We start from the raw sequence: 21,742 nt of genomic DNA on the forward strand, positions 1-21,742 counted from the left end.
ACCTGGAGACTGAGTTGGAGGCCAAGATAAATCAGGGAAGCCTTTGAACTTTGCACACCAGTCAGTGGTGCGTTAGGTGAATGAGGGGAAGACCCTGCAGGCAGATGGGGCTTGTCCACCCGCTTTGCTACTCCATTCCACACTGTGACTTTTGACCCCACTGTCCCAGTGATATTTTAAATGTGTGAGTCAGTTCTTCCTGTCTCTGAAAAGGTGTTCTCCCAATTGCCTACTTTCATGAAACACTGTGGACACCTAATATATGAGGAGTACAGAATGAGCGAATGGAGAGAGGAGTATGGGCCAAACCAGACCATGTTACTCAGACTCCCAGGAGTCCACTAACATCCCAGGAGCCCGTGCTCCAGGCCACCGCGTGCTCCAGGCCACCGCGTGTTGCAGGCCACCGCGTGCTCCAGGCCACCACGTGGGGCAGGCCACCACGTGCTCCAGGCCACCGCGAACTCCAGGCCACCGCTGCAGGCCCCCTCGAGCTCCAGGCCACCGCGTGCTGCAGGCCACCTCGCGCTCCAGGCCATTGCGTGCTGCAGTCCACCGTGTGCTCCAGGCCACCGCGCGCTCCAGGCCACTGCCCCCTATCTTCTGCCCAATGGCCAGGATGGGTGTGTGTGTGTGAAGAGAATGTGCAATGGAGTTACGGTCTAGCAATTCTGAATTCGTCCCTAAAGCTTGAAGGGACCCTCATCGGAATGCATCTGTCGGAAAGATTCCTCAAGAGTCCCTAAAAAACCTGCTCAAAAAATCCCCGAGCTGAAAAGGTGTCTTGGGCCCAGGGCTCCAGGGCAGGTGCTTTCAGATCCAAGGAAGGCAGCGACGGCAGTGCCCCTACGGAAGGGGTCAGGGGCCTAAGGTCACCGCTCACGGAGGACTGAACGAAGCGACGAGGGACCGCGCGAGCGGCGGGTCGAGGGTTGTCAGCGGGGGGAAAAGCGAGCCCCGCACCCGCCGCACCCGCCGCACCCGCCGCGGGGCCGCAGCAGCGGGGCCGAGGCTCCGCCCACAGGGGGCGGGGCCTGGGTGGCGTGGAGGCGGGGCTCCTACCAGGCGCGGGGCCGGTCACGTGGGAGAGGCGCGGCGCCGCAGCAGCAGGACGGCGGCGGGGCCGAGGCTCCGCCCACAGGGGGCGGGGCCTGGGTGGCGTGGAGGCCGGGCTCCTACCAGGCGCGGGGCCGGTCACGTGGGAGAGGCGCCCAGGGGCGCAGGCGCGGGGGCCGGACCCCGGGGGCGGGGCGGGCTTGGCGCGGGAGCCTGCGGGCGCCGGGGCCCCGGAGGGCGGGGGGAGCGGGGCGAGGTGCACGCGCGCACGTGACGTCCGCGGCGCAGGTGAGGAAACCGAGGCCGGGCCGGGTGCGCGCTCCTCGGAGCCGCGGGGCGCGGCCGCACCTGCGAGGCCCCGGCGGCCCCCAGCGCCCCCAGCGCCCGGGTCAGCGGGGGCCCGCGCCGCAGCCCCGCCCCGCCCCGCCCCGCCCCGCTGCCGCCTCCGGTCCCCAGGCCCCGAGTGAGCGGGCTCTAGCCCCGGGGGAGCGGGCGGGCCAGCCGCAGGTGAGCCCCCCCGAGGTCGCGACCGGCTTCCGTGGGGTCGGGGTTTATGGGGCCACGGTTCCTTCGGAATCTCAGGCACCTGCTCCCTCCCTTTTTTTTCTTCTAATATTTCATTTAAATCCCATTTGCCAACAGGTCCTATAACACCCGGTGCTCATCCCATCACGTGCCCTCCTCGGTGCCCGGCACCCAGGCACCCCCTCCCTCCGCCCGCCCCCCCTTCCGCGACCCTTTGTGTGTTTCCCGGAGTCAGGGGCCTCTCCTGGTTTGTCTCCCTCTCTGATGTCTCCCCACCCAGTTCCCCCCCTTCCCTTACGGTCCCTTTTTCTCTTTCTTACATGCACCTGCTCCCTCCTTTTACAAGTGACACGTCCCTGCCAGGCTTGGAAAGAGTCCCAAGCGTGCATGTAAAATCCCTGTGCTGAAGTCTGGGAATGAAAAGATGGACGAGGCGCAGATCTGACCCTGTCCGGATTGTGGCAGGTGCAGGGAGGTGAAGGAGAGGAAGCAAAAGGGTGAAGGCCCCGGGCTCCCGGGAGGGGGGGGGGGGTGGAGGGAGCCCGAGGCTGGCCCGGGTTCAGACCCAGCTGACTCTGGGCCTTTTGTCCTTCAAGACCATGCTGTTTCCGCGGTTCAGTTTCTTAGACTTCGATTTAGTTTTAGTTTTCTATTTCAGTGTGTTTTCCCTTGAACTTGGCAGATGGTTAAAAAGAATCATCTAGGATTTATTTGAAAAACATTGTCTAGGAACCTGCTTGGATGCTCCTGCTCTCGCTTAGTCCTGGAGCCCAAGAATTGGGATTCTGAATGCACACCCAGTCATCAGAAAGCTACCATTTTGTTTATGGACTACATTTTAGGGGCAATGCTTGACTAATCTAGAAGCAAGAATTATACCTTGTATTTGTGTTGCGCTTTAGTGAGGTAGCTTACAAAGCACCATCTATACGTTTTTGCAAAAGATTTGTTTTTAGAAGGGGGGAGGGAGAGGATGAATCCCAAGCCCTCTGCGAGGGGAGCCTGGTGTGCAGAGCTGGAACCCCACTTTAGGGCCCCAGCCCTAAGATCAGGGCTTGGGCTGAAATCAAGAGTCTGTTGCTTAACCAGCTGCACGACCCAGGCACCATCTGTACCTTTAATCTGATTCTTACAACTCGGTAGAAGGTCATTCGGGAATCGTTCACCATTGACTATTTTCCAGTAATCACAAAGATACGGGTACTCTTTATCTACTATTCGGTGCATGAGTCTAGGTTCTACAATAGTGCCTTGTCCAGGTTCTACAACCTGTAGGAATTTGATGTAGGTTTTTATTCCTGGTGTGACTTTTTCCCATGTCCCCCTGTGCAAGGGCTTGCCATTGCGTTCAGATCTTAGACATTGTCCCCTAGGAGTACAGAAGACATTTCTTTTTTTTTTTTCTTTTTTCTTTTTTTACAAATTTATTTTTTATTGGTGTTCAGTTTGCCAACATATAACACCCAGTGTTCATCCCATCAAGTGCCCCCCTCAGTGCCCGTCACCCAGTCACCCCCACCCCCCACCCACCTCCCCTTCCACCACCCCTAGTTCGTTTCCCAGAGTTAGGAAGTCTCTCATTTTCTGACAGAAGGAAGGAAGGAAGTTAGTTAGTCTCTCATGTTCTGACGGAAGACATTTCTGATGATTGTCTTATCAGCTTGTGTCACTGATTAGGAACTAGATTTCTGGGGCTCGAAACCCCAGGCTCTGTCAGTATCTCAGAATACTGCTCTCCTGCCAGCCAAATTCTTGCCTCTTTGTGAAATGTGGAGCTGAGAGACTCCCAAGCCTCCCTCTGCTGAGGCTTGTGTGGCAACAACTGTCCAGAGGCTGGGGGAACCAGCCTCACCTCTGGGCTCAGTGGCCTCTGGCCCAGGAGGTTTCAGCTGGACAGTACCCTTGCCTTCCCTGGTGCTGTTGGTCTGGAAGACAGTGTTGACAGGCACGGCAGGGAGTATGCTTCGTAGAGTGGACGGCTAGGCCAGAGGGGCCTGGGACCAGCCATGGTTCCCTCCAGGCCCAGAGGTACAGCCAGGAGGCAGGCCTGCAGTAAAACAGCCAGAGTGGCACAGCTGGAGAACTTGTTCAGTGTTTTGTGTTCTTCAAATTACCTGCCTGCGGAGAATGAGTGAATCTGAGCCCCTTAAAGAAGAGAAAGAGCATGCCTCAAATTCTGCAGTACTAAAAAAATCAAAGTATCCTGCAGTACTTTATCGTGTTGTATGATGCTCTTGTAAATTCTTCTGGACAACCCCTTAAAGTTCCCTTGTTTTTAGGAAGGAGATACTGAAGGACAGGTGACCTCTCAAAGAGTGGAAACCCAGGAATTTCATCCCAAAGCCCAGGGTCTTTTGTGGTACCGCCCTTGCCCTCCCATCAGCACCCATAGAACTTGATAGAGCTGGTGTTCTGAGCCCAGTCAGGAGGCTGTGCAAGCAAGGGACAGAATGGCCACGTATTTTGGGGGCTCTGTAGCTTCAATCACTGATGAGAGGATTTTTGTCTTTGTCTCACGGTTTCTCAGTAGCCGATTATGTCCTCTTGTTCTGCTTTCAGCATCTGTTCAGAACTTCCTGGCTCTGGCATCTGAGAGGACAGCTGAGCCAGAGCTTGACAGACCATCACCCCACGGAGCAGAACAGGAAGTTGGAGACTGAGGCAAGTAGGAGAGAGCTTGCGGCTCCATGTGGCTAGGTCCATGGTCCTTGATGACAAGGGTGGGCGGGAATGCATCCTCTACTGCTCCTGGGGCCCTAGGTCACCAGCCTGCTAAACTGGCATATTTCAGCCTGTCCTTGTATCCTCCAGGAGTGACAGGACCTTGTTACTATGGGGAGGAGAGATGCAGAATGGCCTCTCAGCTCGAAGTGGGCAAAAACATGGGCTTTGCATTGTAAGCTGCTTGCAAAGCACTAGGCCTGTGAAAAAGACTGGTGCTCCCTCTAGCCATAGATTTCCCAGGCCCTGTTCAGGAGCAATTTTGCTTTCAGCCTTCTTCAGGCCAGTGAGCAGAATTCAGGAACCGCCCCTCACCCCCGTCTTTCTGAACCTTGGACCCCACAACACCCCGCCCCGCCCTGTTTCAGCTTCTGCAGGAGTGTCTAATGCAGGATAAATAATCATGGTTTGGGGGTTGGGAGACCCAGACCTGAGTCCCAGCACAGTCATGTGACCTTGGACTAGCCAGCCCCTTCTCTGGGCCTTAGTTTCCTCATTTACTCAGTGACGGAGGGGCTGATCAGAGCTCTAAGGGAAGGAGAGGGGACAGGAGAGCAAAGAAGGAAGATGAAATGTCCCTCCAGCCTCTTCACTGAGGGCTGGAGGCAAGGAGGCCCACATGCACTCTTAGGTTCCTTTGCCTTCCTCAGCACCCCTTTCTTCCTTTTGGCCTGTCTCAAGCCAGCTCATTCTGGGGAGGGAGGATTCCCTGGGTGGGGCTGGGCTGGGCAGATATACCCTCTGTATATAGAATATGATGCTGTCTCTACTTGTTTCAGGCATGAATTATCCCACCCAGTGCTGATACTTTGTTTTATGAAGACTTTATCAGTTCCTGCCCAGAGGCAGCTCCTTGAACAGGCAGGAATTAGTCCTGGGGAAACAGGGAGTGAGACTGCACACCCAGCAGGAGAGCGGTGGTGGCAGGTGCCCCCAAGGCTTTCTGGATGTCAGAACCCTGGACTTGCAGCCAGTGCGGTACTTTAGAGTCTTTGGATGTCAGAACCGGGATAACCTCATAGATTTGCTGCTAGTTCCTTCCTCTGTCGCTACAGAGTGTCTTCATAGCTTATGTCAGATTGCCTTGCCATTGAACAGTGGAGTGAGCACCCAACCTAAGATCACCTAAACCCCAGGCTTGAGTGTTTTATTTAAGGTCAAGCCAGCCCTGTGCAAAATTACTTCCTGCTACTGAGCTGAAATTGGGTGCCTCCAAGTCTGTTCCAACATGGAGTTTAAAAGATAATGTTCAGATAATTTCATTAGACCTCGAAGGGCTGCTGATTAGCAGGATCTGTGTTAAGTGCTGGGGGTGCACGAGTGAATAAGACAGCAGCCCCTGCCCTCAGATTGCTCTACCACACTGTGTACAAAGTCGTGCCAGTAACTAAAACATGCGGAGTTCATTTGCTTGTGTGGTGTGCAGAGGTGTGTGTGTGTGTGTGTGTGTGTGTGTTTTTCCACATGCCTGCTCTATCATCAGAGGTGAGGGAACAGCTGATAGTTGGGGCTTTCAGGAAGACACTTTGGAGAACAGAGTGTTGCTTGTGCGGGGCCTTTACATGGTTTGCATGGCGGGGAGGGGCATCCTGGGCGAAGGAAACAACACAGCAACAGTTGGGAGGCCTAACAAGACACGTCACAGTCTTTGCACCTCACGGAGTGTCAGAACAGTGGCCTGCAGCTAAGCTATGAAGGGCCACGTTGGCCCCGCTGAGGAGTTCTGAGAGCCCAGAACAAGGCGAGGACTCGAGCAGGTCAAGGTGTTGTACCGTGAGTCTGGCTGCAGCCTGGAGAGCGAGCAGGAGATGCCCTGGCTTGGGCCAAGCCTGTTCTGTAGTTCTCAGAGTTGGCCGGCGCAGTGACAGGGACCTGGGCCCACCTGGCTCAGGGAGGCTGACGAGGGACCCGGGGGTCGGGAGGCAAACATGTTTCATGGGATGGACTGAACTTCCTGACTGATTAGAGGTGGGCAGCGAGGGAGAAGGAGTGTGGTGTCTCTCAGCTTCTAGCTTGAGCGGTCAGCCAGATGCCTGGGTCGGCTGGGGAACTCCGGAAGAAACCCTGACTCTGGTGGAGGTCAGTTTTGGACATGGTGCAAAGTTGCTGACCTACAGGACCCCCAAGTGCAAACTCTGAGTCAGGAACAGCAGTCAGAACCTGGAAGTCAATACCAGGGCGTGGGAGTGGTGAGCTGGAGGTAGGTGAGGTCCTCAGGAAGGGGTGAGGGTGAGGGTGAGAGGAGCCACGTAGGCGTAGGCGGGGAAGCAAGAAGGGAAGGCAAAGGGAGGGGAAAGAACTGATAGCGCAGGTGGGGGGCCTGGGTGGTGCCAGCTGACTCCTTGGGTGTGGGGCGATGAGCCGCAGCGAGAGGGACATGTCCCACTGCTCTCAGCGTGGCACGTGGGCTGTGTTAAGGCCTTCACTTGGTTCATCTGCGCCGGATAGGCTAGCAGGGAAGGTCTGTTGGCACTTGATAAATGTTACAGTCTGCATGACTGCAAATGACTCAAACTGTGTTCAGCTATTTGAAGGGCTGGGGGCCTTGGCAGCTGTCCCATTTCGATGTTTTCTGGAGATTGAGTGTTCACAGCTGAAGGAGCCCCAGGGTTTCTGGGTGGCCAGGTCCTGCCCATGGTGGGAGAGAGAGAGCTTGAGGCCAGAGGCGGGACTCCAGAGCCCCGCCCCCAGCCCTCCCGGCAGCCTGCCTCCCGAGGCTCCTGCTGGGTCAGCCTCTTTGTCGGCAGAAGCGCGAGTGTGGACGCTGTGGATGGTGAGTGCCCTGCTCCCAGGGTTGAACTGCCCAGGTTGGGGATCAGGGACCGTGGTGGGGAGTGGCTTGGGGAGCTCTAGGCTGCAGGGAAGAGACAGTGTGGAAACTGGAATGGACTGGGAGAGTTCTGATGGGGACCCAAGAAGGGGGCGACTCCAAAGGAGCTCTTAGTGATAGACCCACATGATGGCACCGGGGGAGCTTGAAGGAGCCTTAGCATTCAGTTGGTCCCACCCTGTCATTTTGGAGTGGAGGAAAATGAGGCTGGTAGAGGGGGGCACCCCAGCATAGCCTAGGGAGCCCAGCTGGGTCTTCTCCCTGCAACACCATGCTCTCTCCCCAGCCCCCAGAGCGGCCACTCTGAGCTGCCACCGTTGTTGTTTCTGCCTGTGGTCTTATCACGCTTCACCACCTTCTGTGGGAGAGGATGAGACCAGAGAAGCCCCACATTGGGAACTGAGGGCTGCAGCCGGGTCAGGTGGGGGGCTGGCTTCTGTAAATGACTTCGCTCTTGCCTCTCGGAGAATTGACCTTTTTCTGAACGGATGAGGATGGGGGGGCGGACGGAGAAGGGACATCTGCCATATGGTAAATTTCCTTTAACAGTTTGGCTGTATTTGATGACTGGGAAAACAAGTCAGTCTGTTTTAATGCTCTTTAAGACAGAGGGGATCATCCCCCTTGACCCCCCAGAAACCCACAAATGAATGCGCGGGGTGGCAAGGTACGGCAGTAGTAGAAGTGTGGCTGCAGAACCCTAGTGATCTGGGTCCAGGCCACAGTACTGCTGCTTGCTGGCCCTCTCTTTCTGGAGAAAGTCCTGAACTCTGAATTCTGTGCTGTCAACTGCAAAACAGGGTAATACCTGCATCAAAGACTGTTGTGTGAATGAAATTAGGCCCTGAGTGTCAAGTGACACCAAATAGATGCTAATTTACTGGCTTCCCTATTTCCCCCAGTAGCTTAGAGGCCCATGTGGACATGCTTTGTTCTGTTGAGGGAGTGAGGCCCCCTCCCCTCCTCTCCCCTCCCCTCCCCTCCCCTCTCTCTTTGTCGTGGGAAGAGCTGTGATCCAGGATCCTCGGTCAGTCTCGCTCTGCAGCGTTTGCAGCGGTCCATGCTCCAAGACGTGCCAGGATGGGAATCGCTTCGTAGCTCAGGGAGGCTTGGCTGAGGGGCTGGACCTGCACATTCTCTAGGTGTTTGCAGGGGTCAGTTTTCACCGCTAACCCCAGCAGAAGAGCCAGCTGCTAGAGGCCCACGGGGAGCGCACGTTCACGGGGAGGCCTGACTCACCCCTGGAGCTAATACCGCTCTCACCTCTTAGTGCTGTTGGGCCTGAGAGTGAAGTCCATGCTCCTGGGTCACAGCTCGAGGTGGGGTGGGGTGGTAAGCCACATCCACATCTTGTATTCTGTCTTAAACTTGAGGTAAGGGCTTGGGGGGCCCTTGGGACATGGAAGCTTGCAATCTCCTGGTGCCTTGAGCACTGATGTCCACCCCCAGCCAGCCTGGTGTTCCCCAGGCTTACTCAGCCCAGGCGAGGCCTAGGCCTTCCATTCAGCCCCTGAGTCCCACAGCAGCCCCAGAGCCACTTCCTTCTGGGTGCTTCCAGATCAGATGGAGCTGGCTTTCACCCCTACAGCTTTGTGTTCATACCCAGCCCAAGGTGGCTTCCCTTTCCACTTGAATTTCTATTCTTTGTGCTCTAGGCCTGTGTGTCCTTGAGGATTGGGTATCATTCCGTTGTACGTCCTCCCAGATTGCCATTTATTGAACAGGTTGGTGCTGAATCAATGATGGGAAATAAATGTTGAGTCTCATTGAGTCCTGTTCCCTGAGTCACGAGCAGACAGGCTAACAGGCTGTTGGTGGGAAGATGGAGCCTGTTGGCCGGTAAGAGCAGCCGTGGTGTGTTGGGAGGACGTGGAGCGGAGTGCGAGGCTCTATGGACTTCCTGCAACGCACCCAAGTGTTTCAGGAGGTGAGGCGAGCCCTTGTGTCGGGTAGGGTAGGCGTAAGCTGGTCTTTGTGTGCTGCCACAGAAACATGATCAGATCTGTGATCAGAGGCCGCGCTGTATGCTCCTGAATCACGCACACATGTAGGAGATCCAGGCGTGTTTGGGTTGCAGTGAAGGTGTAGCAATTGTTCCAGGCTCTGGGGGATCTCCTGTTGACAGCATGCGGGTGAGAGCCATGAATGCCCCTAATTGTTCTGTGAATTCTAATCCAGTAATGTGTAACTTTGTTTCACAAAAGAACTGGAAGCCGACCTTGGAAGGTTCTTTCCCACTTGGCCCAAGAACTTGGGCTCTCCATGAGTCATCGTCCTCATCATTCAGTTCCATTGAGTTCCAGGTGCCCACTGTGTCCCACGCTGGCAGGTGTGGGCCCGGCAGTTCCGAGACGAACTGAGGGGCAGAGTCCAGGGGAACTGAGTCAGAGCCCGTAGGTCCGTGTCTCGTGTGGGGCCTGTGGGCAGTGCCATGGCTGGCGGCGGCGAGGCGGGCAGAGTCCCAGGAAGCCTTCTGGTGGGGCTGCCCGGGTCTGGGGGGTGGGACGGGCGAGGCGGGCCGTTCGGGGAGGAGGCAGGAGCTGTGTCCCCCGTGAGCCCCGCCACCCGCCGCGGGGAGCTGGGAGAAGGGAGCCAGCCTGTACTTGGCTTCCTGCCACCCAAGTGGAAAGTCCTGGATTCTGTGCTGAGACTGTGCTTCTCAGGCTTCGTGTGCCTGTGAACTGCCTGCCTGGTCCGATTGAAAGGCAGCCGATGATTCGCTCGTCCGAGGGCAGGCCTGAGATCTGCACCTCGATGCGATGCCCATGCTGCTGGGCCGGCAGAAGTGAGGCTGCGAGAAACTTCCAGTCCGGTCCCTCTTGGCAGCACACACCAGCCTCCGCTTCTCCCCTTCCCTAGCGTGCAGATGCCAGATTCCTTTCTGTGGTGCTCTTTGCATGTGGTCCTTCCTCCTCCCTGCCTCCCTGCCTGGGGGGCCATTTCTTTTATTTCTTAACTCAAATTCCAGTTTTTCACGCTGGCCCCACATAAGCCTGGCCTGCCCTCTCTTCCCAAAGTCCTTACCACCAGGTACTCCCAGCCCCACCTTATGGTGGAGGATCTCTCAAAGCCCATCCTCTGGCAGTGGCATGTGGATTTCTGGGCCTTTGCGTAATCCTCTGGAGAAATCTTCTCCCCAGCTGAGTGCTGTAGGGGACACATGTCTGGTTAGGTGTGCCACACACCTACACACCGGGTCTGTACCCAGTGATCTCCACACGCAGTCATGCTGGTACTTAGGAAGGAAGGCTCCGGTATAAGACCCTAGGCTGGCTGGAGGGCCATGGGGACAGGTATTTTCAATAGTTGCCAGGAGGAGGAGGGCCAGGTGGGGTACCTGCTGCTGTCTGAGGGGTGTGCTGCTTCGAGGAGCTCCCGCTCAGAAGCACGAGGCTTCCCAACCAGAGGAAGCCTTAGGGAGGCCCCCAGGAATGAGCTGGAGCAAGGCTGGGCTCTGTGGGACCCGCCTGGAACCCCATTTGAGTTGCAGAGCCCCATGACCCACGCAGCCACCTCGTGCCAGATACCCAGCAGCGTGCTCTCTCCTACGTAACGCCTGCTCTTGTCCACTCCCCTATGTTCGACAGACAGCTGTGTAGTTCTTGCCATGGCAGGGGGCACATCAGATTAGACACTGGTGTTCAGTGGTGGGCACCGCTGTTCACCTGTGTCGTTCAATAGCTGGTAGACACTTGGGGTGGTTTACTTTCTCACTGACTCTGGTTTTAGATATTGCTTTTTTTTTTTTTTTTTAAGATTTTACTTATTTATTCATGACAGACATGGAGAGAGAGAGAGAGAAGCAGAGACGCAGGCAGAGGGAGAAGCAGGCTCCATGCAGGGAGCCTGACATGGGACTTGATCCCGGGACTCCAGGATCACGCCCTGGGCTGAAGGCAGCACTAAACCACTGGGTCACTGGGGTTGCCTGGTATTGCTTCTTTTTTGACCTTTGTTTTATTTTCAATATGAGTCTATTTTATTTGTGTAATGAATGAAATATAAAGCTATTCTCAGTTGCAAGGAAGTACTGAGATTGCCTGCCCTCCCTCCCACCCACCAGTGAGGGCCTGCTGGGCACTGTCTGGGAGCTGAAGGAAGGGTATGGGAGGAGAGTTGTAATCAGAAGAGGAAGAAGGATAAGGTAACAAAACAGTGTGATTGGTGTTCTGAGTGCTTTTTTGATCAAAGAAGAGAAAGCTGCCTGTCCCCAAGGGGGGTGATAGCAGAGACTCCCGGACTATGAAGGAAAAGCAGCCACTGACAGGGAGGGGAAGGGAAGGAGGCTGCCTCCAGGGGACCTGGCGTGGACACACCACAGAGCTGGAGCCCCGGCCTTGGGCACAGGAGAACGGACGGCGGGCCGGGCGGCTCAGGGGGCTGTCGTTTCTCTGTTCTCACTTCAGATGCGTGTGCGAGCTCCTCGGGGCAGGAGCCTCCGCGTGTCTGTTATAACCCCAAGCTCTTGCAGTGGCAGGTGCTCAGATGCCCTGGTCCGGCCCCGTCTCTGACGCCCCTGCGCCCGTCCTCTGCCTCTGGGCTCCTGCTCGGCTGCCCAGCCAGAGACTTGCACGGAGACCAGACTCCAGCTCTTTCAACGTGGAAGCAGTAACATCATCTTCCTTCCTCTCAATCTCCAGAAATGTCTTTCCTCCAGGATCCGAGTTTCTTCAGCGTGGGCATGTGGTCCATTGGCGCGGGGGCCTTGGGGGCGGCTGCCTTGGCCCTGCTCCTGGCCAACACAGACGTGTTTCTGTCTAAGTCCCAGAAGGCGACGCTGGAGTATCTGGAAGACATAGACCTGAAAACCCTGGAGAAGGGTAAGCGGTGATCCCACGGGCCTCAGTACTTTTCCAAGGTGCCGGGATGCAGACTTACTCATTGTTTTCCTTATAAAAGGTCCCTCTCTCTCTCTCTCTCTCTCTCTCTCTCTCTCTTTTTTAATTGAGAAGGCACTATAACAACATTAGGAAAGATTTGATAACATCTTTTAAATTACTGATAAGCCCGTTACCCGGACACAGCACTCATTTTTATTTTTGCACATTCCTTTCCATGTGTACACAGTATGCAGTTGTGATCTTGTTGGACACGGTATCTTACACTTAGCTTTCTCTTATCAAAAGCATTTTTCACTATCTGCTGTTGTTTCCTGGATCTTCATAAAAAGGGAGCTCTTGGGTCCATTACGTTTGAGAATCACTGTATGCAATTCCACGTTCCTGATGCTCAGCACAGGCCCCTGCTTACCGAAGTGCAGTGTCTGGGTTGTTACCGGTACAGCCTTGGGCAGCCCTCCTCACCTGTGCTGCCGCACACACGCGGCAGGGTGGGGAGCACAAGGTCACACTTTGAGAATGGACCTACCTGTCTCCCTCTTGGGGAGCCCACCTGGAGTCCCTGGTGGACACCTGAGAGCCACAGGTTTGCATGTGGTTCCTCTGCTGCCCCACTGTGTGCTCGTGGCATTGGTAGCTCAGGGATGCCAGTGGTGCGGATAAAGTTGGCATGAGTTTGATGAAACTTGGGGCTCACTGACCCAAGGGGCCTCCAGGTTGGCCCCTCCAAGGGAGGCCATCATCACCTGTTCTGTAACTGAGGAAGCTGATTGTCAAGGGCAGGCAGGGACTGTGACCACAGAATGAGGGCTTAGGTCACCTTCTGGAGGACGAAGAAGCCCTGTGGAGGGACCCCCGTTTGGCTGTGTTCATCCCAGGGTTTCCTGGTCTCATTCGATCACAGGACCCAGCCTGCTCCTTTTTTTTCCATGTAGCATCCCACAGGAACACAGCTTCCTCCGAGAAATGCTAAGACGGCAGGAGTCAGTACTTGCCGAGCCCTCGCAAACTCTGTGTTAGCCGACACCGCGGGGGGCACTCCTCTACCCATCCCTTGATGCCCCCTGCAGTCACAGTGGAGCTGCCAGCTGTTTACACTTACGAATCAGGAAACTGAGGTTTGGGGAGGAGCTGGTGTGTCTCCAAGACCAGCCCGCCAGATGCAGGCCCTGTCTGACCACGGCCTGGCTTGAGGTGCAGAACCGTACTGCCCTGAGGCATTGCCATGTTGGGCATCCTCTATCCTCTCTGTAAATAGCGCAGTTAACATATTTAGATCAAAAATTGTTTTTGTAAGGGGACCCCTGGTGGGCTCAGTCGGTTAAGTGTTCGACTCGATCTCAGCTCAGGTCTTGATCTCAGGGTCATGACTTCAAGCTCTACTTTAAAAAAAAAAAAAAAGAATCGATTTGGGGTCCCTGGCTGGATCAGTCGGTGGAGCATGTGACTCTTGATCTCAGGATTGTAAGTTCAAGCCCCATGTTGGATGTAGAGATTACTTAAAAATAAAATCTAAAAAAAAATTTTTTTTTCATAAAAATTTGTTAACTTATTCCCATTGAATACTTTTATTTATTTATCTATCTATTTATTTATTTATTTAGAATACTTTTTTTTTAAAGTTAGGGGTATAAAAAAATAAATAAAAGTTAAGGGTGTTTTTGATCAAAGTGCAGGATCTCTTTCAGGTTTTGGCCATGTATCTGCCTGAAAGCATCATTACAGTGTCCACTGATACCAGCAAAGGAATTTGCCATTTTTTCAGAAATGTTCCAGTTTGGGATGTTCAAGTTTGCCAATAGATTTCAATGGGGGAGGGCCCTTTTGGGTATACAGTAGGATCCTTACACTGTGTTCATTTTCTTCTGAAGGGTGACTATGACTAGTTCCTGTTTCCTGTTTCCAAGTCCTCTGCTAGGCTGGTGCCATTTATGAGCTGCCTCATGGTTGAGGGGAGGCTGGGCCAGGAGGAGAGAGTATTAAGTTGCTTTTTCTCCCCAGAACCAAGGACTTTCAAAGCAAAGGAGCTCTGGGAAAAGAATGGAGCTGTGATTATGGCTGTGCGCAGGCCCGGCTGTTTCCTCTGTCGAGAGGTGAGTACATCAAAGATCCTTTCAGAGAAAACGATCCTAGCAAGTGGGGCCAACACGTTCCCAGCCGGGACCAATGGCCTGTGGACCTACTCTGACCTTCGATCAGCACGGTTATTTGCTCTAGATTATTTCTTTTGACTTATACCCTGTTTGTATTCATTTAACAACTAGCCGCATCCTGGGGTTAGCACACGTTCTTGACTCTGTTTGGCGCTCTCAGGCCCTCGCACTCTGATGGACTGTCTGTGTCCAGGGCCGGCTCCCCATTTAATCCGGGGTGGGGACCAGACCTGATTCCGTGTTCCTCATGCTCAGCACAGGCCCCTGCTTACTGAAACGCAGAGTCTGGATCGTTACCAGACAGCCGTCACCTGTTCAGTGAGGAAGCTCATGAAGGGTCCAGCCTTGTCACTTTACAGTGGGATAACCTGAAGGCCAGGGTGGTTTGGTGACCTGCCCGGGTCACACAGTCAATGGCAGACTTAGATTCCGCAATCTGCCCTGGCTGAGGGAGAACTGGGAATGAGATAGCACTGCTTCTCAAGTGGTGGCGTTGGCCCTGTCTACATAGTCATCCGCCTCCCTTGGTTGTCCTTGCTGAGCCTGGGGGCATTCCTTTCAGCCTTGTGATCTCTCCCCTGCTTGTGTGGCTGGCTGACAGAGAGGGTCCTCCCTTCAGGGCACTTCAGCGCCTGTGTCTCCCTCGCATATCCCTGGAAAATATGGCTTTTTTTTTTTACAGGGGAAGAAATGGAGGTACGGAGGTGCAGGGGCGGCATCAAACCACAGTGCCGTGGGGCGGCATGTTGATTTCCAGTTAATTTCCAGTTGCTGCTCTAACAAATGATCACAAACTTGATGGCTTTTAACAGATTTATTAGCTTACACTTCTAGGGGTCAGAATTTTGAAATTGGTCTCATTGGGCTAAAATCAAGGTGTCAGCAGGGCTGCATTCCTTCTGGAGGCTCCAGGAGATAAGTGATTTCCTTTCCTCTCCACTTGTTGTGGCACCTACGTTCCTTGGCTCACGGCCCCTTCCTCCGTTTTTACAGCCAGTGATGAGTCCAGTCTTTCTCACACTGCATCACCATGTCACTGACTCCGGCTTCCCTCTTGCACATTTAAGGACCCGTGGTTAAGGACCCAGATAATACAGGGTCATCCCCTTTAAGATCAGTCGGTTAGCAACCATCTGCTGCCTTAGTTTCCCCTGGCGCTGTAACAAAACAGACTCACAGCTTCCCGTGGTTAGGGTGTGGGTAGCCTGAGACAGTATTATTCCACCTGCCATGGCAAGGGAAGTCTAAAAACTCAGGGCTCTTGGTTCAAAGTCTGTGAGGCCTTCAAATACCAACATGGAAGCCTGTTGTGACCAGATTTCCCTAGGCCGGTTAAACCCACGAGAGCCCAAGAGCAGCTGCCCTCCCTAATTACAACCTGCCGGCCTGTGCCCTGGTCTCTGCCTGGCAGGACGTTTTGTGAAAACTGCGTGGTGGAGGGTGGTCTGTGTTATTTTCGTGGCCCAGACCAGAGGCGTAGGACTGGGTTTCCACTCCATGGCTTTGTATAGTGACGCAGCAGAGTACAGAGCCCTGGACCAGGGAGTTAGTCCTTTCTTCCCACACACAGGTGGCCTTTGGCCACAGCAGACATCTAGTTCTCTCTGCTGTGGGGCAGAGCTTGCCACTCACTGAGGCTCTCGGTAAGTGCATCATAAGGGATCCTGCGTCATAGAAAATAAACAAAATATTAAATGTAGCTGCTCCCGTACAGCGACATACTTCTTTTGGAGGCAAGTGGGCTGCTATCTCATCTCGACCCCAGACGTGAAGAATCTGTTCTGAAAGGTGCAGCCTTGCCACGTCACGTGTAGTTTCCTTTCTCTGTCAGCGTGTAACTCATGAGTGCCAGCGATGTCTGGATTTCTCAATTCGGCTATTCTCCACACTGCCCACCTTCACCTTCACATCTGTCCGCCTGGTATGTAGTAGGTTCCACGTATCCAGCCATGTGCGAGGCACGGAGGGCAACAGGACTTGGAGGATGCAGTGTCTATGAGATAGACACCCTTGGGAACTTAAGTGACTGTACTCAGCTTGGTGGTCACACACAGACTCCGTTCCGGGAAAGTCTCCACGCAGAAAGATTGGATAGGCACAGAGAGATTTGGAGCTTTCCTCCAGGGTGGACTAGCCCAGGAGAACTTTCAGAACAGGGACCCCTTTCTAGAGGGTGGGATTTGAGCGGGAGAACAAGGAAGGTTGTCGTGGGGTGGGGGATGCCGTGGGGAGCCGGCTGAGCGAAGGCCTGGAGGCAGCTACTGGCTCGGCCTCCCCGGCTGTGCTGGTTCTGGTTCAGTCTAAAGCAGGGGCAGGGTGTCGTGGCTACAAGTGCAGGACCACGATGGGGTGCAGTCTTTCTGTGACTGGATGCGCCCCAGGCCATGGTCAGGACACCCATCCTCGGAGCCTTGCCTCTGCGTTCCCTCATGGAGAAAATAAGAGGCCTGGGCTGAGGAGGGGACCGGACACCCTGCACCTGAGACCTAGTGCTGAGCCACACAGGCCTTTGCTGTGTTGGGCATCCTGTTGCTTTTGTTCTTTGGCGTCCAGTGCCAGCCCACGCGGGGCCTGTAGGGAAGCGGGTATTGGCTGGTGGCAGCAGCACAGGACTCCCAAGTTGCCTGTTTTCTGCAGGAGGCTGCGGACCTGTCTTCCCTGAAGCCCAAGTTGGATGAGCTGGGAGTCCCCCTGTACGCTGTGGTGAAGGAGCAGATCAGGACTGAAGTGCAGGACTTCCAGCCGTATTTCAAAGGGGAGATCTTCCTGGATGAAAAGGTGGGTGTGCTGTGAGCCTGTTGTCACAGACTGGCGGGCATCGTGCTCAGGGGCAGAGAGCTCGCTGGCCCAGGGTATGTCTGGCCTGCAGCTGACATACCCAGCCAGGGCTCCCCGGTCCCTGGGCCAAGCGTGCTGGGACACTTGGAAGGTGTCCTCTCGGTTGGTACTGGAGCCCTTCCTGAGCTGTCATCTGGGCCTGGGAGCCGAGGAGATTGCCGAGGCCCCACTGGGTTCTCAACCATGTGGGTGGGGACCAGCACGGGCCCCCGTCCCTTCTCCGTGGGTGTATTTCTCTCCCCTCTCCTCCTGTGCAGGATGCCGGACTGCTACCAGCCTGTTGGGCCAAGAGCCCTGTGGGTCCCTAGCAAGGGGTTAGAGCTGGAGTTAGCTGCATATCCGTCCCTGAGTGCGGGCCTGCCCTGAGGTCAGAAGCTGCCCGCAAGCTTCTCATTCCCCGGGCAGCAGAGAGTGCTCCTGAATGGGAGCTGTGTGTGGGGGCTAGGTTGGGGGAAGACATGAGACAGCAGCTGTGGGTCTTTGAGAACGAATGCCCTCCTGGGAGACCTGGCCTCCTTGGGGAGGCAGGCATACAGGTGGCTCAATGGGGCTCCGGTGTTTCTTGCTCCTACAGAAAAAGTTCTACGGTCCCCAAAGGCGGAAGATGATGTTTATGGGATTTGTCCGCCTGGGTGTGTGGTACAACTTCTTCCGGGCCCGGAACGGAGGCTTTTCTGGAAACCTGGAAGGGGAAGGCTTCATCCTCGGGGGAGTGTTTGTGGTGGGACCAGGAAAACAGGTAAGTTCCTCGTGTTCATGTGTGGATCTGTGGGTGTCTGCGTCTGGGGGCACAAGACCCCGGTATGGGGGGAGGGGTGACCTTCCCTACTTGGAGGCTTACGGTCTTCTGTCCAGAAAGCCAGGAAACATGTGGAAGGGGAAGGGAGGGGAATTACCGTTTATCACACACCTGCTCACAGGCCACCTCCCACTCATCAGTCGCATCCCTAGATGGCCTGGGAGTTTTGTAGGCAGTACTTTTCCCTGCGGGGTGCCTCTCCCCGAGAGGTAACAGGCTTCTCTGCAGACAGGGTGCTCGGGGCCCTGGCTCTGAGGGCCCAGAGTCACACAGGGACCCTGTGGGCCCAGGAGGCAAGGGGGTGGATGCTCCATGTCAGACTGGGCAGCCTGGAGCTGGGGGCACTGCCCTGTGCTGGGAGGCAGTACCCGCACATGCCAGTTGGACACAGAGCAGGGCTGGGGTGAGGATGCACAGGGCCCAGCAGGACCTTGACCCTCACGGCCTGACTTCTAGTCCTGTCTCTATCAACTTTGGGCATGACAGTCATGCCTGTCCTCTATCGTGACAGTAGTGGAGCTCCCTGCCAACGTTAACGATTGCAGGCTCTTCTCAACTGGGGAGGAATACAAGTTAACAGGATTAGAAGTCTTTCAGTTTGAAGCTGTACTTCTCGTCCCTTCCTTCCGAGCCTCGGTCACTGCTGTTGCTCTGCTGTGTTAGGATCTAGCATGGGTTGGTGTCTGTAGAACAAACCTGGTTGCTTCCTTTCTGGTAAATACATCAAAATGTCTTAGTGACGATGGCTGCCAGCGAGGGCCTGCCTTGTTCTGGGTCCTCAAATGCGTGATCTCCTATCTTCCTCACTTCCTAACCCATCTAGGATGTTAGGTATTTTTATTCCCATCTGCGTGTAAGGAAATGAATTGTGAATGATACGAAATAACTCAGCCAGCAGATAAACAGCTGCTAAGTGGTACAGTGGAGATGGACTCAGGAGCTGAGATATGACTGCGCCAGAGACCCCACGCTTCCCTTGCCCATAGCCTCTCTTCAGAGACAGTTCCCAGAGACCCCTTCCAGATGCCCTTGCACTTGGGCAGGCCACTCCCTGTGAGGATCAATCACTCAGCCTCTTCTGGCTCTAGCGTACGGGATTCCTTCCTCCTCCCTACCTCGGCCTTCCCTCAGCCTCCAGGGCAGGGCATAGCTCACCTGGCAGCCTGGCAGTGACGCATCTGGTACTCACAGGCCCCCCAAGCCTCGCTGGCACAGTCCTGGTGTTGCTAGGTGTGCTGTTTGGCTCTGTTAGTGCTCCCTGGAGTGCTGCCTCCTTTCTCCTGGTGGAGGGTGGACCGGGCTGGCTGAGCTTCAGTACTTGCCTCCGTGTTTATGGAGAGCAGAGGTTTTGCAGTCCCTCTGAGCCAGCTGCCACCCAGTGGCGATTCCGTTTGTAATAGTAATCTGTATTTTTATTTTTTAAAGGGTGTATCTATTTATTTGAGAGAGAAAGAGACGAGATGAGCCAGCAGAGGTGGAGGGCAGAGGGAGAAGCCGACTCCCTGCTGTGCAGGGAGCCTGATGCAAAGCAAGGCTCGATGCCAGGACCCCGAGATCATGACCCGAGACTAAGGCAGTTGCTTAACTGACTAAGCCTCCCAGGTGTCCTTGTAATAATAATCTTTAAAGCACACTTACTTTAAAGAAGTAATGTGTTTCAACATAGAACATTTGGAAATGCAATGGTAGAAGGTGAGGAGAGCCATTCTATTAGCTCAGCCACCACGCACAACCCACTGGAACAGAACAGCTCAGCTGAGAAGCCTTCTGTCTTCTTAGAAAATGGGATCTTAGTAAATTAGATTCTGTTTTTCATTTAACAGTTTTCATGAACATCTCCTATGTCATTATATGTTCTTCCTCAGTGTTTTTAATGTCAGGATGCTGCTTTTTTTTTCTTTTCTTTTTTCTTTTTAAAGACTTTATATATTCATGAGAGAGGCAGAGACACAGGCAGAGGGAGAAGCAGGCTCCATGCAGGGAGCCCGACGTGGGACTCGATCCCGGGAGCCTGGGATCACGACCTGAGCTGAAGGCAGATGCTCAACCACTGAGCCACCCAGGCGCCCCTGTTTGTTTATTTAAAGATTTTTACTTATTTATTTGACAGAGAAAGAGGGCACAAGCAGGGAGAAGAGCAGAGCAAGAGGGGGAAGAGCCTCCCCACTGGGCAGGGAGCCCGGCCCGGGGCTCCATCTCTGGACCCCGGGATCATGACCTGAGCTGAAGGCAGGTGCTTAACTGACTGGGCCACCCAGGGGCCTCACTTTTGGGGTTTTTATAAAAGTCTTTATAAATAGTGGTACAGCAAACATATATATTAGATGTTTATTTAGTTAGGATGAGTTCCCTGATGTCCTAGGCCAAAGAACTCTTTCACAGGATTCCTAGATACTGATCTCAAACATACTATTTTGTGTTTTTTTACCACTTTGGGGTACTTTGGTGTATCCTCTCCTAGAGCATTTTGCCTCCCAGTAGCAGGAGTGGCCTCCACTTTTTTAGGAAGACCCAAGAGAGGCTCTGTCTCCCTTTGCAGATGGTCAGAGTGTGACCTCTGAGCTTCATTCACTTCCACACCTTGAGGCTTTTCTCCGGAAGCTCATCTGGCGTAAACGCTCTTCGTCTGGTGTGTTCTTTTCCTTTCGTGTGGTTGCCTCCCCTGCTGTATCCTCTGTGAAGCCTTCCCTGATCGCCCCATGGTATCGTATCACCGATGGCACTCCTGACGTCTGCTCCCGGCGTGCTGCTTATACGGCCCAGCCCTTGTGACGTAGCCTCTTCCTGACCCAGCCCTGCTGCCAGAGCTGAACCCCTCAGGAGCAGAGCCAGGCCTGGCTCGGATCTCCGGCCCCTGCTGTCCAAGCTGCCGCTCCGTGTCTGCCCCATGAACAAGCGACTCAAGAGTGAGTGAGGACTGATGTTCCCTCTTGTTTCCCTGTAGGGCATTCTGCTCGAGCATCGAGAGAAGGAATTTGGAGACAAAGTGAACCCAGTGTCTGTTCTGGAAGCTGCTAGGAAGATCCAAACCCAGACTTCCGCCGCAGAGACAAAGTGATTGTGTGAAACCGCCCCGCTCAGGGATAACCAGGGGCACTCACCTGTTTCCTGGGACATGTTGTGTCTCCACTCATGTCCCCAGAGAGTTAGAAACCTGCTCATGCCATCGTGTCAGTAGAGATCATTCACGTATTAATACTGTGCTCTCTTTAGGCCCAATGAGGCAAAATTATTGAGAAGAATCTAAGAAACCAGTGAGGGTAGTTTCAGTTAAAACCTGGAAAATAGGAGGCTTAGCCTTGTCATGACAGCTGCGCCTCCCTACAACGTACATGGTGTGTGAGTGCCACTATTTGAAATGGCTTTTATTTTCATGTCTTCAAAAATCTTAGAAGAGGTGATGGACTTGAAGATTCAGGATATGAAGGTCAGGGGCTTGTGTTGTCTACTGACCCGTTCTACAACGTTAAAGTAATATTCTTGCAGAGGATTGGCGGGCTCCTGATGGCTTACTAAAAGTAAATTATAAAGTGAAATCTGTTTTTTTTTTTTTAAATCTTCCATTCTAACCTCAGAAGTTTGTGTGTCTAGAAGAAGTGATCATCTCTGGCTCTAATAAAATGTCCCATAAACTGCCTGTAATTCAAGTTTTTCTGATAAAACTTAACAATAAAAATATTTACTGTAACGATGGCTGAATTTAAATCACTGGTGCCAAAGACGCTGAGCATGAAAAAGCAGCTTTCTCCGTGTGTATGAGGGAGGGGTAGCGGCGGGGGATCTCCCGAGCTCACGCTCTCCGAGGCCTGCAGGTGCCCGGGTAACCTCATCCTGCCCTTGGTGTTGGTGATCTTGCGGTCTCCCTGGGGGAATGACTGCTGTTTAAGGTTGGTAGCGACTTTCCTACTGATAGTCTTTCAGCCCGATGTGAGGTGAATGAGCAGAAGGGACACCAAGAGGGTGAAATATAATCTAATTCACT

The 21,742-nt window shown here is 54.1% G+C and overlaps 1 protein-coding gene across 4 annotated transcripts; it reads left to right on the forward strand.

Moving 5' to 3' along the window:
* The first annotated feature begins 1,544 nt into the window (after window positions 1-1,544).
* On the forward strand, window positions 1,545-21,448 carry PRXL2A (peroxiredoxin like 2A). 4 transcript variants are annotated; one of them, XM_035715416.2, is made up of 7 exons: window positions 1,545-1,563; window positions 4,141-4,242; window positions 11,773-11,952; window positions 13,972-14,063; window positions 16,761-16,901; window positions 17,536-17,700; window positions 20,705-21,448. In XM_035715416.2, the coding sequence occupies exons 3-7, from the start codon at window positions 11,775-11,777 to the stop codon at window positions 20,816-20,818; spliced, it is 690 nt and encodes a 229-aa protein (XP_035571309.1). In that variant the 5' UTR covers window positions 1,545-1,563; window positions 4,141-4,242; window positions 11,773-11,774; the 3' UTR covers window positions 20,819-21,448. The 4 variants fall into 4 exon arrangements, with proteins under 4 accessions (XP_035571309.1, XP_025290113.1, XP_025290114.1 ...); XM_025434328.1 differs by lacking the exons at window positions 1,545-1,563; window positions 4,141-4,242 and adding an exon at window positions 6,782-7,075 and having other exon boundaries at window positions 11,790-11,952; XM_025434329.3 differs by lacking the exons at window positions 1,545-1,563; window positions 4,141-4,242 and adding an exon at window positions 6,923-7,075.
* The last annotated feature ends 294 nt before the right edge of the window (window positions 21,449-21,742 follow it).

Source organism: Canis lupus, chromosome 4 (genome assembly GCF_003254725.2).
Source record: "Canis lupus dingo isolate Sandy chromosome 4, ASM325472v2, whole genome shotgun sequence".
In the NCBI taxonomy this organism is placed as follows: Eukaryota; Metazoa; Chordata; class Mammalia; order Carnivora; family Canidae; genus Canis; species Canis lupus.

Coding starts and splice junctions, on each gene's coding strand:
- PRXL2A (XM_025434328.1), top strand. CDS start 6,797: ATGACTGCAAATGACTCAAACTGTGTTCAGCTATTTGAAGGGCTGGGG. Junction 11,953..13,971: donor CCTGAAAACCCTGGAGAAGG/GTAAGCGGTGAT, acceptor TTTTCTCCCCAG/AACCAAGGACTTTCAAAGCA. Junction 14,064..16,760: donor GCTGTTTCCTCTGTCGAGAG/GTGAGTACATCA, acceptor TGTTTTCTGCAG/GAGGCTGCGGACCTGTCTTC.